Genomic DNA, 15,737 nt, shown 5'->3' with positions numbered 1-15,737 from the left:
TTGCAGGTATGCCATATTTCTCCGCAATATCTTTTTTCTTAAAACCCTGGTCAATATCATGAAGAATCTTTACTTTATCATTAATACTTAAACATTTTCTCTTCGACATTTTTTCTCCAAATTTAAAAATCACTGGACTGTAGCTCTTGCCGATACATACACCGCAAACTTCGCTGCACTGGCCATATAGTGAATTGTTAGTACAGGTACCGCCTACTCAATGACGTTTGCTTGCCAATTCAACAATATCACGTGACTTTTCCTATCAATCACTTTGAAGAAATATACGACTTTCATTCATATATAAAATTTACCTTTAATGTATGCTGTATGTTACTTTCAAAAAAAAAAAAAAAAAAAAAAAAATACAAGAGCATATAATATAGCCTATGTGATTGATGACAAATTGTTCTAAAAGAACTAAATAAAAAAAAAATTTTTTTTCATGAAAACCATCTACTAGGAGTCCAGTTAGTTGTTTGTTTGTTTGTTATTTGGTTTTTAGGAGCATTAGCAACTAAGGCCATATTGCTCCGGGATATGCGGTGGTCATTCCTTGACCTTTCCGCATACTCCGTATTTGGTGGTGACGGGCTCGAACCCCGGTCTAATCAAGAAGCATGTGCTACGCACTGCTGCTCCTTCCCACCTGGCTACGGAGGCGCCCCAGTCCAGTTAGATGAGAACGGACATATCATATAATGATTGACAGGAAGGTCACGTGGTACGGTTGAGGTGAGAAGCGAATGTCACTCAGTAGGCGTTCGTTACTAAAAATCGACTATGGCATCATTCTATGTATTGCCGCCGCAGCACGCTAAAGGCTTACCGCAGCGAATTTCGTTTTCCCCTGAGCCAACATCAATTTACAAATCTATCCTATTTATTGTAAAGTTTATGACCACTTTTAAGAAAACCCATTTGGTTTTATAACTGTAACAAAAATGAAACAAAGACCTTCCTACGGGCATCAATGACCACAAGTATTCACTAAAAGAATGATTAATTCCAGATGCTAATGCGTAATTTCGGAGGGAAGGAGGTCGTATATTTTTAAAAATTCGTTATAGAGAGACTAACACTTCGCTATATGGGGTTAATTTTACATGTAATTTCGTTTCAAGGTGCAATGTTTTGCGAAAAAATTCGTAATATAGAGAAATTCGTTAAATAGAAGTTCGTAATAGAGAAGTTCCACTGTAGATTGTGTTCCAATTAATTGTAATAAATGTAAAAATTATAGTGCATATTTTACTATATTTTAATGCATATTTGTCCAGTTTTTTAGTGCTTATAATCAATGTCTACTCATGAGTGTACTTGGAAAAGTTAGTGTCACTTGAAATCTAAAAGGGGTGCAGATGTAGATGAGACATGTCACACACAGCAATTGCCAGAACAAATATGATGTGAGCTAGTTTCTGTTTAAGGCACCTTTTTTAATGTTTCATGGAAGTTTATGGCAGAATATTTCTCTCCTGACTAATCTTATTGAATTTGCAGTAATACTGACAGCTGGAATTCTGTGGGTTATTATGGTGAAATGTGTTTACACTTCCATGAAATCTTCAATCATATAAAAAAATTAATTTTCAGAATCTTCTCTTCATTCCTATATTTAAAGCTTCATAACGTGTTACTCCGTTCTCACTTGCGCGTATCATGTTACTTGCAATTCGTGTGTGCCATGTTCTTTGTTATTGATTACTTATCTATTTACTGTTTTAAATTTTAACCCACACCCACAAATGTCAGTGAACTGAAATGTCAACTAGTTAGTATGTACATATTACAGTACGTATTAATTATTCCGATTATCACATATATTCTTCCGATTTTCATGTATCATTTAATTTTTTAATTGGTAAGGTAATAAAGGGTAAATTCGTGCTTAATATATCTTTACTTTTTTTAGCCTGTGGATAATATTCCTCCTATTTTTGCTAATTAGAATCACATAGAATTAAAATTCAGTTTACGAACGTGATCACAATGACCAGCGCATACTACATCGCCTAGTGAAAACGGTACTTTACTATGGTGAGTTCATTGTAACGTGATTTGATTGTATGGTGAGTGAACCAATTGTAAAGCGGTGTTCCATTGTATTTTTTAACTATTTACATGAAACTTCAAATAATTGGGGCAGCTGCTTAATCGAGCCAAAATGCACTACTCCCGATGTGTCCCAAATAACCGGAATTGACTGTATTAGGTTAATTTTGTATTATTTAAGAATATTATGCATTTAAGGTTTTCACTTTTTCAAATGAGCTTGATTTATTGGTCCTATAAATCAGTTTCGTCCCCACTTGCAGTTTCCATGTCAAACGAGAATTCCTATTCACTTCAATTTGGGGAAAAAAACTTCCTGTTCTTTGATTATTAATTTGAGCCGTGTATCTCTGCAATTTTCATAACATGTTTGCAATGTATTTTTTTTTTTTTTTTTTGCTCAAAAATGATTTAAGATTTAATTTCTTATAGAATAAAATTCATTGATTCGTTTTGTTATATGTTTATCAAAATGGTCTGGTTTTGATATGTGGATGCAAATTTGCGATTTGAACAAAGCATCTTGTAATTTGTTCTCATCTCTTTTTTAATCTGTTAAAAGCCCACATGAATATTCTGAAATTATTTTGACTCATCTTGTAAATGGTACTAAAATATTTGGCCCACTTTCAAGAATATTCATTACTTTTGTTGCTGCATTGTGAAAAATTCTATTTCTAACAACTAAAAATATATATATAATAAAAAATAATAATACAATAGCGGTTCACAAATTGAAAAATACCAGTGGAATGAACATCCTTCAGCTGTTTTGTCATGTTTGAACTAATTCTATAGTGTAACTAATTGGTCAGCCACTGTGTGTTGTCTCTGGCACGTACATGATGCTGCTACCTGTGGCTTGCAGTAAGACAGCTGAAAATAATTTGCATGCTCATACTATTCTGAAAATCATATTTACTATACATAGTTTGCTATTTCTCAGTTATAATGTGTAGAATCAGAAAAATTCAAATTAGTACTTTTGAAAAAGATACCTGATCTGCATTTACAGGTCAGCCTCACAGGTTGCTAGAATAACACAGCTGCAATTATGGGAAATGAAAAGATTGTGTTTTCCATATTTACTCTTTGCATGGAATAGTTATTCCATGCAAAAAAAAAAGAGAGAACACATCCGCTCCCATTTTTTTATAGATAGAAAAACGTTCTGATGGAGTATATTTTTTATCTAATTCGTAATATAAAAAAGTACAGGAACTCCCTGACTTACGTACGGGTTGCGTTCTGCAAAACGTTATGTAAGTTGGATTTTACATAAGTTGGAATTTCCCCCATGCTTGTGCAGCACTCGCTACTGTGCTCGCTGAATTGATTGAATCAAAAAAGAAATGTTTAATGAACGTGTAAATGGAATTATTTATTGCATTTATTCAATTTTTTTTTTATCTCATGCACAGGAAAAATTACAAAAGCCTGCAATTTAAAAAAAAAATTCAAAATTATAAAATTACAAAATAAGAGAGGAGACAGACATAACGTCAGTAAGTTTTATCTCTTGAACATCATTGCCAGAATCGACGTCTTCAGCTGATAAGTACGCCGCTGCGGAGGTTGAGGGCTGTGGAGAACGGGTAGGCTGCTCAACCTTACGAAAGAACATATTAATGGATGACTGGATGGTGGCTTTTTATTTTCGTTGTACATTTCTTTGTAGCAAGCAAGCATATCGTTCATCCACCTGTTAACTTTTAAGAATCGTTCGCTGTCAGGATACATCTTCTCAAATCTCACCATTGCCGATGCAATTTTACGAAATGCCATTGCTATCTCTCTGGTGATGAAGCGTCTTGGCTCCTCGTTTGGTTCATCCTGAGCTTCGTAAGAATTTTCTTCTTTCACTATTGCTGCCTGCAAGTCAATAAGTTCTTTGTTAGATAATTCCTTCTCTTCTTCTGTTAACTCCTCCACATATTTGTCATCAACCTCCAACCGAAATAGCTCTGCAACCTTTACAATCTTATCTGTAACCTCTTCATATGATTAGTCTTTTTCAAATCCTTCAAAGCCTTTTACATGCCATGGGCATATTTTCTTCCATGGACCATTTAAACAACTTTTAGTAATTTCCACCCAGGCCTTATTGATGATTAAGATGGTAAGATTGTAAGATTTCCAAAAGTAAGATTACCAACTAAAGGGAAAAGGGCAACTAATGTTAATCACCACTCAACAAAAGAAAGGTTTCCACAATTACAGAAGCAGGCTCCACCAGTGGTCAATGGCACCGCATGTAGAAACTCTCTTACTTGCAATAACGAATTCTCTACCTCTATGCCAACGAGGCAAAAGTCATTTCCAACTTCACACCCAACTTCTCACAATGCCTGTCCCGTCATACCTCACTCGCACTTCTCATCTTCACAAAGCCTGGGACTCTGTCGGAGTGAATTCAATATTCGAACCAGCGGATTCTTGCACACTACAATTTCCACTCCCAGTTCACCCCACTGCAAATCCATCTTATCCTATGCAACCAGAGGAAAGTACACGTATGACCTTCAGAGTGAGCCAACGAACAAATACAGCTTCACGCGAATGGCTTCGACTTGGTACATCGACCAACTCCAAACTGCAGCCATCCCACACACCTCCCAGACGGCAGAAGTCCAGACCCTCTAGTGGACTTTTCATATCTCGCTTAGCCCCAAATACCACAGCAAATCATGTTGTTGAGGTTCTACGTGATCAACTAAACTTTCGACTAAAGGTGCAGCAACTTCACATCAGGAACTCCCGCTGCGCATCGTTCAGGGTTGAATGCACACAAGACCTGTTCAGTTTAATTGGAACCGAATCTATCTGGCCTATTGGCACCATTATTCGACCCTTCTATAATAGGAGAACCAGTCACCTTCCCCAACCTCCACCTCTGCACCAAAACCAAGCCGGCAACATCACCACCCACAGCTGACTGGACTCATTCCTGGACAACTTCCAAAGATCTCAGCACTCCTCCTTTCATACCACTGCTTTGCCAAGCCCCACAGTTAAAGCACCACCCCGCCATGATAAGAGTATTCTGAGTCCCCTATGTTATGGTCCCCATAAAATACCAGTCCATTTTTCGTTAAGGAAGTCGTGCCGTTCGCTCGCGAACATGCCAACTCAGGACACCTCCAATCAGGACGGAAGTTCGTCGAACACCTGTCATCGGGGTATACTTACAAAATATCAGGTCCAATAGGAACAAACTAGACTCGGCAGAACAGATCTTCCTCTCCCAGGTCGCTGACGTGGTCTGCCTCGCAGAAACGTGGCTTCAACCTAATCAAGACACACTCTTCTGCTCAGCTATTGCTGGTTACCACATGTTGTCTGCCTCCAGAGAGCAACCTAGAGGCAGTGGAGTAGCCATACTGCACAACACCTCCCTATTTTCATGAGAATTCGATCTCAACTACAACTGAAGCTTTCAAAGCAATTATAGTCTCGCTACGCTTCCACTCCAGCCAAATTCATATTGCATCTGTGTATATTCCCCAGGGCATACAGTTGAAATTATTGAAGATCTAGGGAACTGGCTCTTAAACCATCTTTGTCCGTCTGCACAACACCTTGTTTGTGGTGATTTTAACCTACCTCCAAACCGCCATCACCTCTTTATCAGGCTCTGTGAGTTCTTCAAATCCATTGACATGACAAGGGTCAATGAGAACCCCACCAGGGGATTGAACCGACTGGATCTCGCTTTTCCCTCAACACCATGCACAGCTGAGGATGATCCCATCGCATTCTTCCTGTCCAATCACCAGTCTATAGTTTTGACATGGTCATTGCAGGTGCCAAACTTCAACATCATTACAACAAAAGAGTCAAATATGTTTCAGCACCTAAATATCTTAATCCTCAACTCTGTGTAGAAGCAGCATCTTGCATTCCTTGGGATGTCCTCATTGACTGCGACCTCAGCCTTGCAATGACACTCTTGTTTAACTTGATTAAATCCATCACCGACTATGCTGCCACCAAACGAGTAACAGTAACTCCCCGTTCCAGATCATGGTGGACTGCTGACCTCAACAACAGCTTCAAAATGAAACAAGTCGTGCATAAGAAATGGAAGCTTACAAATGGCAGTCAAGACAGAATGCCGACCGGGCTAGCCGGGTGGGTCAAGTGCCTGCCTGGCAACCCAAAGGTCACGTGTTCGAATCCCGCCTCGGGCTTGGATCAAAGTACTGCAAAAAACCTTGCGAGGTGCACTATGGCCACAGAAGCCATGCGCCAACAACTACCAAAAAAAAAAAAAAAAAAAAAAAATTATCAAGGCAGAATCGCCTTTTTTACAGTTTTCCAGCCTGACTATGAAAACCATTCAGATGTCCTAGGGACTATCCAGATCACGAAACAGGAGCTTATACGTGCCATCAATTCCCTTCCAACGACAGCCACTGTTGGGGAGGATGGAATTCCATAATTTAACGATCAAATGCTTGAGCACCTTCATCATAGATCCTCTTCTCTCGATCTACAACAGATGCCTCGCTGAGCATTTTTTCCCACCCCAATGGAGTACAGAGTGTATCCCATCCTTAAAAACCAATTTGCCACAAACGTCAGCCAGTTCAGACCCATAACAGTTGCCTCTTGTCTGTTAAAAACCCTTGAAAAAGGCTGACCACCTGAAATCCACTATCCTATCGCAGGAAAATCATCAATCACTAACCTGGCAGCCACCACTGAATGCATCCTATCAGCATTCGAACAAAGAGCCGAGCTAGCAACCACATATCTCGACATAAGTGCAGCCTTTGGTGCAGTGTCAATCCTGGCCTTGCTCCTCCCACTTAAGGAGAAATTTCACACTCAAGGTGATATGCTGTGCTTTTTTGAAATCTCTTCTCTGTCACAGAATACTTATTCTCCATCAGCAACAACACACCCTATCCTGCGACATTACTACAGGGGTACCGCAGGGGGTGTTCTATCTGGTATCCTGTTCACAGCTATCATCGTGCCCATTATTGCCTCAACGAATGGTCTCCTATGCTATGCCGATGACCTCAAACTGCTGACTCAAATTAACCCTGGCGACAACCCCGTTCAGCTCAGCAACAGGATCAATTCCCAACTTAAGGATCTAGAATTGTACCTGGCAAACTTCAATCTAAAATCAACCCACTGAAGTCTGCTCAGGTTATATTCTCCCTTAAATTCATGCCGACAGTACTTAACGTTTCACTCGCAGGGGTACGAATACCTAATGTACCCTTTCGCACAAACCTTGGTGTTCTGTTTGACCAAAAGATGTCCTTTGTCAACCAGATCGACAAAATCAGTACCAAATTTTCTCGTCTACGGTGGATCTCAAAGCAGCAGCTGCTACATGTCTGACATCCTGTCACTGTTAAAACGTTTGTCACCTCCACCGTCTACCCCTTCCATTCTCTATGGTGCAGAAATATGGGTCTCTGCTGCACATACAAACCTCAAGCGGGTGTACACTGCTGAATACTGGTTACTGAAGTGGGCCAATAACAAGCTTCGGCTACCTCCCGCTACCACAACCACCATGATGGCACAAGCACTCGACATCCAGAGGATGAAGTTCCTGATCATGGAAAAGAGGATGGTCTTCACGGCCAAACTCATCACAGGCCATATATCATCTCCAAATGTTTGGAACGCTTGCTCTTGGAGGATTCCACAGACAAGCCTATGGTCAGTACCAGCACTCGTGGCTCACCGCAACAGGCTTGTACTCACTGAGAGATATCTTCCCAAGCAGATTCTCGCTGCTCTCAACCGTGTGGATGCTGACATCGAGAGCATAATAAGTAACAAGGACAGACAACTTTATCAAGGCCCTTGAACCCTGATATATTGCCAAGTTTTATATATTTCTGTATATAACAGGGGGAAAATTGCATTTGTGATCGGTATTGTGTAACCTTTTGTATGTGTTCGCTGTATTTTATAGCCTTTTGTATTTGTACGCTGTACTTATCTTTTCCCTAACTGCTATATGTGAACCCCTGGCGCTCGTCGCCGTGATGGGATATTGTGCTGTAACTCTACTTCACAATAAAGATTTATTTATAAATATTTTAGTAATATAGTGAAATTTTCAACTTCCAAGGACTTGGAACAAATTACACACACAAAAAAAAAAAAAAAAAAAAAAAAATGTATTATTGGGTTCACATTATTTTCATGATACCTCCATTTATTTCTATGGGATGCAAAATATGTTTCCACGATTTTTTAAAGTTTGCACTGGCCAGCAAAACTTGTAAAGTCGAGTATTACGTAAGTCGAGGAGTTCCTGTAAATTCTTTCCTTGTGTGAAATTTTTTTACTTCAGAGATATGCCACATACAAAATTTGTGAAAATTCAATTTTTTTTTTTTTTGAATAAAATGAATATATATGAAAGGGAATTGGAAAAATTCAGGGACTGGCAACGATCTTCCATTGTTATAGTTAATTTGATTTGGGGAACTATGCACTGTAAAGAGTAATCATTAAGGAATGGTTAGTGAATAAAAATTTATGGGCATATAACTTAGCGTAAGTGCATCCTCTATATGCAGTAAATTAACCGAACTTATTATATTGGCATCGTTTCATTACATCTCATTATGAATGCTTTCACACTATGAGAAGTAATTTGGTGGATGGTTAGTATCCACTGAGAATAAGTAGCAGGCCTTCTCTATTGGGGAGACATTGTGTTTGAAGTATAACTGAACAGGCAACACACTATGAAGGCATCCACAATATTAGATGTAATGAAACAATTCCACTAATAACTTTAGTTAATTTTCTGCTTGTAGACATGATTCATTTGCAATAACTTATGTTGGGAATGGTCACCTCAAGTTCATATGTATGAGATCTTTGCATGTTGTTTCATTGTTGGGCAGCAAATTGTTTTAGAATGTACTAATCACTATGGTGGCCAAAGCAGAATTTTCTGTTCAACAAAGAATTGAAATAGGGTTTTGTTTGAGGGGATTTGTCAGAAGAACACAAGATTTTTCAAGACGCCCACAGAATGATTACTTCAAATGATTATTAGTTTTTCTGCCTGCGCAATGATTACTTGACAGACAACTCACTTTTGTTTTTGCTTGACTGTATGGTTGTGTATGGTGACTGTATATCCCACCTTTAAACCCAGAACTGATCTGGGTTTAAAGGTGGGATATGTTAATACCTCTGTTGCAGTATTGTTACTGTTAAAAAGATGTTAACTTTTTTTTTTTTTTTTTTTTTTTTTGCTGCTAATTCTTAAAGTGATAAGCTTCTGTTTTTCTTTAATGGCTGTTTTCATTCAACATATATATATCTGTTAACAATTCTTGGTTGATAGCTTCTTTGCTAGGCCTCCACCATTTTCAGATATTTCCGCCAACCACTGGAATACCATTAACATTTTGAAAGCTTTGGTTCCAAATTTTTCCCCTGTTTTAATGCAGAACTCTTTCATAATTCTTTGTCAAACAATAACAGAAACTTTTGCCTAGGTGGGAATAGTGATTAGTACTGCACAAAAATGAAATAAGGTACAGTGAAGGTAAGGTCACATGTCTAAATAACTAAGAAATGATTATTCTATCAGATTGTGTAGTCACTAAATTGATCATAACAGTGGAAGTGTTGCAATCTACATTTGATTTTTCAATATGTCCTTGTATAACATGAATATGATTTTACTAATGGTATACCACAAACTTGAATTACAGATGTATGGTAGGAACAATTTTCCAAGTGGACCTGGTGGATATCCCTCTAATTATTCTGGAATGCCGCCACCGCCACCACCACCACCACGACAGCCATATCCTTATCCAGAAAACAGGCAAGTTAATCACATTTAAATTTGTTAAAAATGTGCCCTACTTAAATGTGCGTGCACACAGTGGCTATAGTTTGATTACTGATTTTATGGCAGTTTATGAAGCAAGTACCTTTTCTTAAAGCAGATCCATTGTTGAATGTATAATTAGTGCTAGTGTTGCATTCTCTTAACTTTTTTATACACCTGTGCATCAGCATGATGCACAGGTGTATCAAAACTTGGAAATTGGTGAAATAATGAGCACTTAAACCTGTGTAATCTGCTTTTAATTTCTTAAAGAATTGCAGATTATTCTTAGATATTTCATTGTACTTTCTCTACCAGTTCTTTAGTGAATGTAAAGACAACAGAACTCGTAAATTATGGTAACTGATTTACAAGAAGTTGTCATTATACCCATTTCACCAATTTCTGATTCTCTGTTTAATATGCTGAATCACGGTTTGACAACCTGCAACACCCAGTACTACCCTGAATGGCACCACAAGGATTTTATTTAATCCAGGCATCGCTTTGCTTTGCTTTTTTTAAATTTTTTATTTATTTTTTTTGTTAATTTCATTAAAAATCAATGGATAGGTGCCAGCTGTTTTCCTCTCAGAAAATGGTTATTGACAACCTTTTCAATCACATTGGGCCACTAGATCAATGGGTTAATCGTTGATACCCTGCTTAGTTTGCTGACAAACTGAATAGGTATCTTGCATCTACATTCTTAAAGCAGATCCATCGTTGAATGTATAATTAGTGCTAGTGTTGCTGGTGGTAGATGACAGATGACTTTCATCAACCGGTGAAATACCACCACTTTGCTTATTGAAAGCTTGAAGTAGTGAAACCCATGTTTAGTCTCTAGAACAAAGTTTCTGGCGTCCCCCCCCCCCATACTTCTCCTTCAACCCATGCACGGTACTAAGTACTATAGGTTTTGATACCTTTCGTGTTTGGGGTTTCATAAAAAAAAAAAAAAAAAAAAAAAAACATTCACACATGAATTCTTTAGGGAAGAGAATTCCCAGAAGTTTACTAATGAAGAGCTAAATGATTTTGTGATAACTGAAAGGAAAGTGGAACAGAAATTGTTGAAGCTAAAAAAGACCCCTGGGGAAGATGGAACTATCCAATTATATTAAGGGAGGCAGCAAAGGAAGTAAACAAACCCTTAGCCATAATTATGAGAGCATCCTTAGATTCAGTGGGGCATTCGATTTTGGCCTTGGTTTTCTTGTGATAAACATAATCAGACTTCTTCCTATGGTCCTTAGGTTCAAATTCCGATGCAACAATTTACAATTTCACGAGTGTTTTTCGTGAGGATTTTTGTAGGCTTGATGAGGTTTTCAAAGTATTAAACTGGTCTTGACAAGTTCTCAGGGTTGTAAATCTATCCTCCAAACATAACAGCCCCCCCCCACCCAAGAGTAGGAGGGTGTGGCCCACAATCCTTGTGGTAGCAGTAACCATCTAACCAAATTAATGATTGCTACTTATGTATGACAAATATCTGATATGTCTTAAAAAAATGCAACCACGTTATAATACATCCAAATATACCTTCTGCAATTCGACCCATTCCACACAGTGACGATTTGCCAGTACCAGTGGTGCCTCCCCAAAAAAGAAAACTTGGGGGGGCGGGGGATAACAGTAGCAGTGGGGAAGATAATAGTGATCAAGTTCAAGTTGAGGTTTCCCCAGAAACCTCCACTTCAGAAGATGCCAACTATTAGCCAGTAAGTGCAGGTAGTGAGGTACATTTAATCAAACAAGATGAGGTGAATTATTTGGTTTGAGACTTATTCGCTGAAAGAACAAGCTGATCTATTAGGTTTTAGGTTACAGCAGTGGAATATATTCGCAGCAGGAACAAATATTTCGGTGTTTTTAAAACCGGAGTTTTTGAAATATTTTTCTACAGAGGACAGGACAGTCATGTGTTTTTGTAAAGACATTGTTGGACTTCTGAAAGAACTAGGTGTTGTGCATAAGTCAAATGAATGGAGTTTATTCATAGATGCCTCAAAATTAAGTTTAAAGAGCAGTTTTGTTTCATTCAATTGCACTTAAGAAATGCATGAAAGCACATCTAAGGTTCTACATTCTATAAAATACCAGAATTATGTAAAATGTATTCCTTTAGTGCAATCAAACAAGGTTCTTCTTCCACCCCTGCACATCAAACTTGGATCGATGAAAAATTTTGTGAAGGGACTAGATAAAGAAGATAACTGATTTTCATACTTGAGAAGTGTTTCCTAATTTGATATATGTCAAACTTAAAGAAGGAATTTTCATAGGACCCCGAATTAGGAAACTCCCAAAAGATGATGTGTTTGAAAACCAGTTGAAGGAGGTTGAATCGGCAGCTTGGTGATCATTTAAGGTGGTAGTACTTGGTTTTTTGGGTTTTGGAAAGAAGAAAACTATGAAAATTTATTTTTTGGGAAAGAAGAAAAATATGAAATGTTGGTGTCTAATTTACACGAGTGCTACAAAAACATGGGCTGTCAAATGTCATTGAAAATCCATTTTCTTCATTCCCATCTCGAATTTGCTCCCGAAAATCTGGTAGATGTGAGTGATAAACAAGGGCAGTGGTTTCATCAAGATATTTCCATGATAAAGTGGTACCAAGGTCGCTGGGATCCTGTGATGATTTCTTGTGAGGAAGAGTAAGCAGAAATACAAGAGAAAATCCCTTAGTAAGGATAATTACAAGTATTGCTGATATGTTATTGAAATGATTTATGAATCCCCCCCCCAAAGTTAAATGAGTTATAGAGAACGTATAATTTTTTTTTACACTCTCGTATTACAAACTTGAATTATATATATATATATATATATATATATATATATATATATATATATATATATATATAATTATTCTTTTGTATTATGATGGTTCAATTCGCAATGTAATACAAAAATGTATAAAAATGTATAAATTATATTATATAGTTATAAAATAGTATTGATAATTTGCCTATTGCTACAGTTTTTCATCAATAAGTGTTATGACAATTTCTTTAGCAATACGCAACAAGTTTCAAAATCCTAAATGTATAGGCCACAGGAAATTAAGATAACCGAGAATAGGCTAGCTTAAAGACCAGTAATGTATTAACTATAATATCTATAGGTAAAAAAACACCGGCACAGATAATGTTTAATTAGCCATCATGGCGTAAAACAATGACATTAATGATAAAGACGAATTAAACCACAATAGAATGATAATACAAAAGAATAATATATATATATATATATATATATATATATATATATATCTCCTTTTATTTTGACATTAAACTTTGATACATCTTTTGATGTAAACATGATTTTTTGGAATCGGCATGTTTATTTCCTCCAGAATCACATTTTCATTGCGAAGGTATGCAAAAATTATTTTCTTGGCTAGTGTAATTAAATAGGTTTTTTTATGAGTTCAGTCAGTTTCATTATGAGAACCTACCAGATGCTATTATGAAAAAAGAAAGAACTGATGTACAGTGGTCCTCGGTTATGAAACTAAGAAGTGCAAAAGATAGCTTGAAATCACTCACATGCACGCACATGCACACACATCACCCAGTCAGTTTTATGAATTTATGATGGAGGATCCATATTTTTTAATTAATTTATCAGTTTTCTTTTCGAAAAATAAAAAAAACTAAAATAAGAATTTTTAAGAAAAAAATGGAATTTCTTAAAAATTCCATTTTTCCCCCCCTTCTTAATTTCTTTAACAAATGCAACAGTAATAAACATTAGAGAATAGATAGCCATATAAATAAGAGAGGGGCACAAATTTTATTTTATAGGTTTTCATTTTTCTTGCAGGGATATTATTCTCTCTCGGTTTAGAAAGCAATAAAGAATAATAAGACAACTTAATTTATTAAAAGCTGCACAATTAAAGATTTATTTATGTAGAAAATAAACCACCCATTTTCAACACAACTTGAAGAGTTATTCAGGGAGGGGAATGCCAGAGGTGTATTAAACTCTGGCAGTAAGCTAGATAATCTTGTAATAATAATTGAGAGTAAAGTGGAGGAGAAATTGTTGAAAATAAACATAAGAAAGGCACCTGGATGGATGGAATCTATCCAGTTATATTAAAGGAGGCAAGAAAGTAAGTAAGCAAACCCTTATCCATAATTATGAGAGCTTCCTTGGACTCAGGGGAGGTACCCATGGACTGAAGATGTGCAAATGTGACCCCAATCCACAAATGTAATTACAGACCTGTTAGTTTAACTTCTGTTCCAGGGAAATTAATGGAGGCACTGGTTAAAGAAGCATTGCAGGATCATATAGAAAAGTCTTCAGCAATAATTCAGACACAGCATGGGTTTGTTAAGGGAAAGTCTTGTCTGACAAATTTGATAGGATACTATGATGTGGTCACAAAGGAACTGGATGCAGGGAATAACCTTGATATCATATACTTGTATTTCAGGAAAGCTTTTGATACTGTTGCACATGGAAGACTGCTGTACAAATTGGAGAGATATGGCATTATGGGTAAGTTGCTACAATGGATAATAAAGGGATGGTTGAGTGGGAGAAGACAGAGTGGTAATCAATGGACACTGCTCTTCATGGACTAATGTTATTAGTGGAGTACCCCAGGGTTCAGTGTTGGGTCTATTGTTGTTTTCTGTATTCATTAATGATATTGATAATGGTATATCTGGCTTAATGTCCAAGTTTGCAGACGATACGAAGGTCGGCAGGGTTGTTAATGACAGTACGCTGCTGTAACAGGATCTAGAAAAGTTGAGCAGATGGGCTGAGAGGTGGCAACTGAAGTTAAACATTGGCAATTGTAAAGTACTGCATATGGGAAGTAGTAACCTCAGAGTAACGTATCAACTGTGTGGTACTGCACTGACAGTAGTAGAGAGTGAAAAGGATCTGGGGGTAATTGTGCAGGCAGATATGAAGTTTTCTGAGCAGTGCAGACGGTCTGCAAGAGTAGCTCATGGTGTATTGTCAATGATATACAGGAATTTTCTAGCAGGGATAAGGAGGTGATTATCTCCTTTTATAAGGCAATGGTCAGGCCACACCGTAAGTATTGTATACAGGTCTGGAGGCCTCATTTTAGGAAGAATGTAGAGCTGTTGGAATGGATACAGAGAAGGCAACAAGATTAGTGAATGGAAAAATTCTCTTACGAAGAAAGGCTTAAGTTTTGCAAATTACAGTGTCTGGAGACTAGGCACCGGTGAGGTGATCTGATTGAGGTGTATAAAGTCTTGAATGGTTTGAACATGCTCAGTGCTGATGGGATTCTTTCTCAGAATAATCAACTGAGAGGGCATAAATTCAAATTGAGGAAAGACAGTTGTAGGATAGATGTGCATAAGTTTGCCTTTAGCCATAGGGTGGTTGATTGCTGGGACAAACTTTCATCTGTCGTTGTAGAAGGATAACTTAAACAGATTCAAGGCAGAACTAGAGACATTTGGAGTGATGGGTAAAATGAGAACTGTATGTGTGTGTGTTTTTTTTTTGCTGATGCTATATAATCTTGCTTTCTTGCATCATGTGCCCTTGCTAATGATATAGAAATATGCCGAAACACCATTCCCCCCCCCATCCCCATCAATAAATTACTAAAGACTGCCTTCCTTGTCAATCACAGTTACAAAAGACCAATGAAAAACAAGGAGGCAATGGATTGAAAGTCAAAACATTGTTTAACAGTCTCATGTGTACTTTCAGATTAGCAAGAATGTTTGGTGCCATTGATGTAATTTGAATGCTGATATGATCAAGTGAAGTGTTACAACTCTGAATGTTTAATCCACTTATAGTAGAATCTGTATGATTTTTATGACTA

The 15,737-nt window shown here is 37.3% G+C and overlaps 1 protein-coding gene across 4 annotated transcripts in view; it reads left to right on the top strand.

Annotated features, from left to right (window-relative positions):
* Positions 1–15,737, top strand: part of LOC150087353 (uncharacterized) — a 521,069-nt gene that overhangs the window by 130,141 nt on the left and 375,191 nt on the right. For all 4 annotated transcript variants that reach the window (XM_090371151.1, XM_090371150.1, XM_090371149.1 and 1 more), the window contains exon 7: positions 9,768–9,883. In XM_090371151.1, coding sequence (XP_090227277.1) covers positions 9,768–9,883 — 116 coding nt within the window. The remainder of the gene's footprint in view (positions 1–9,767; positions 9,884–15,737) is intronic.

Source organism: Mastigoproctus giganteus, chromosome 4 (assembly GCF_048544385.1).
Source record: "Mastigoproctus giganteus isolate SK-2022 chromosome 4, ASM4854438v1, whole genome shotgun sequence".
Taxonomy (NCBI): Eukaryota; Metazoa; Arthropoda; class Arachnida; order Uropygi; family Thelyphonidae; genus Mastigoproctus; species Mastigoproctus giganteus.
The sequence above is the reverse complement of the archived record's forward strand: the minus strand, read 5'-3'. Positions and strand labels throughout refer to the sequence as shown.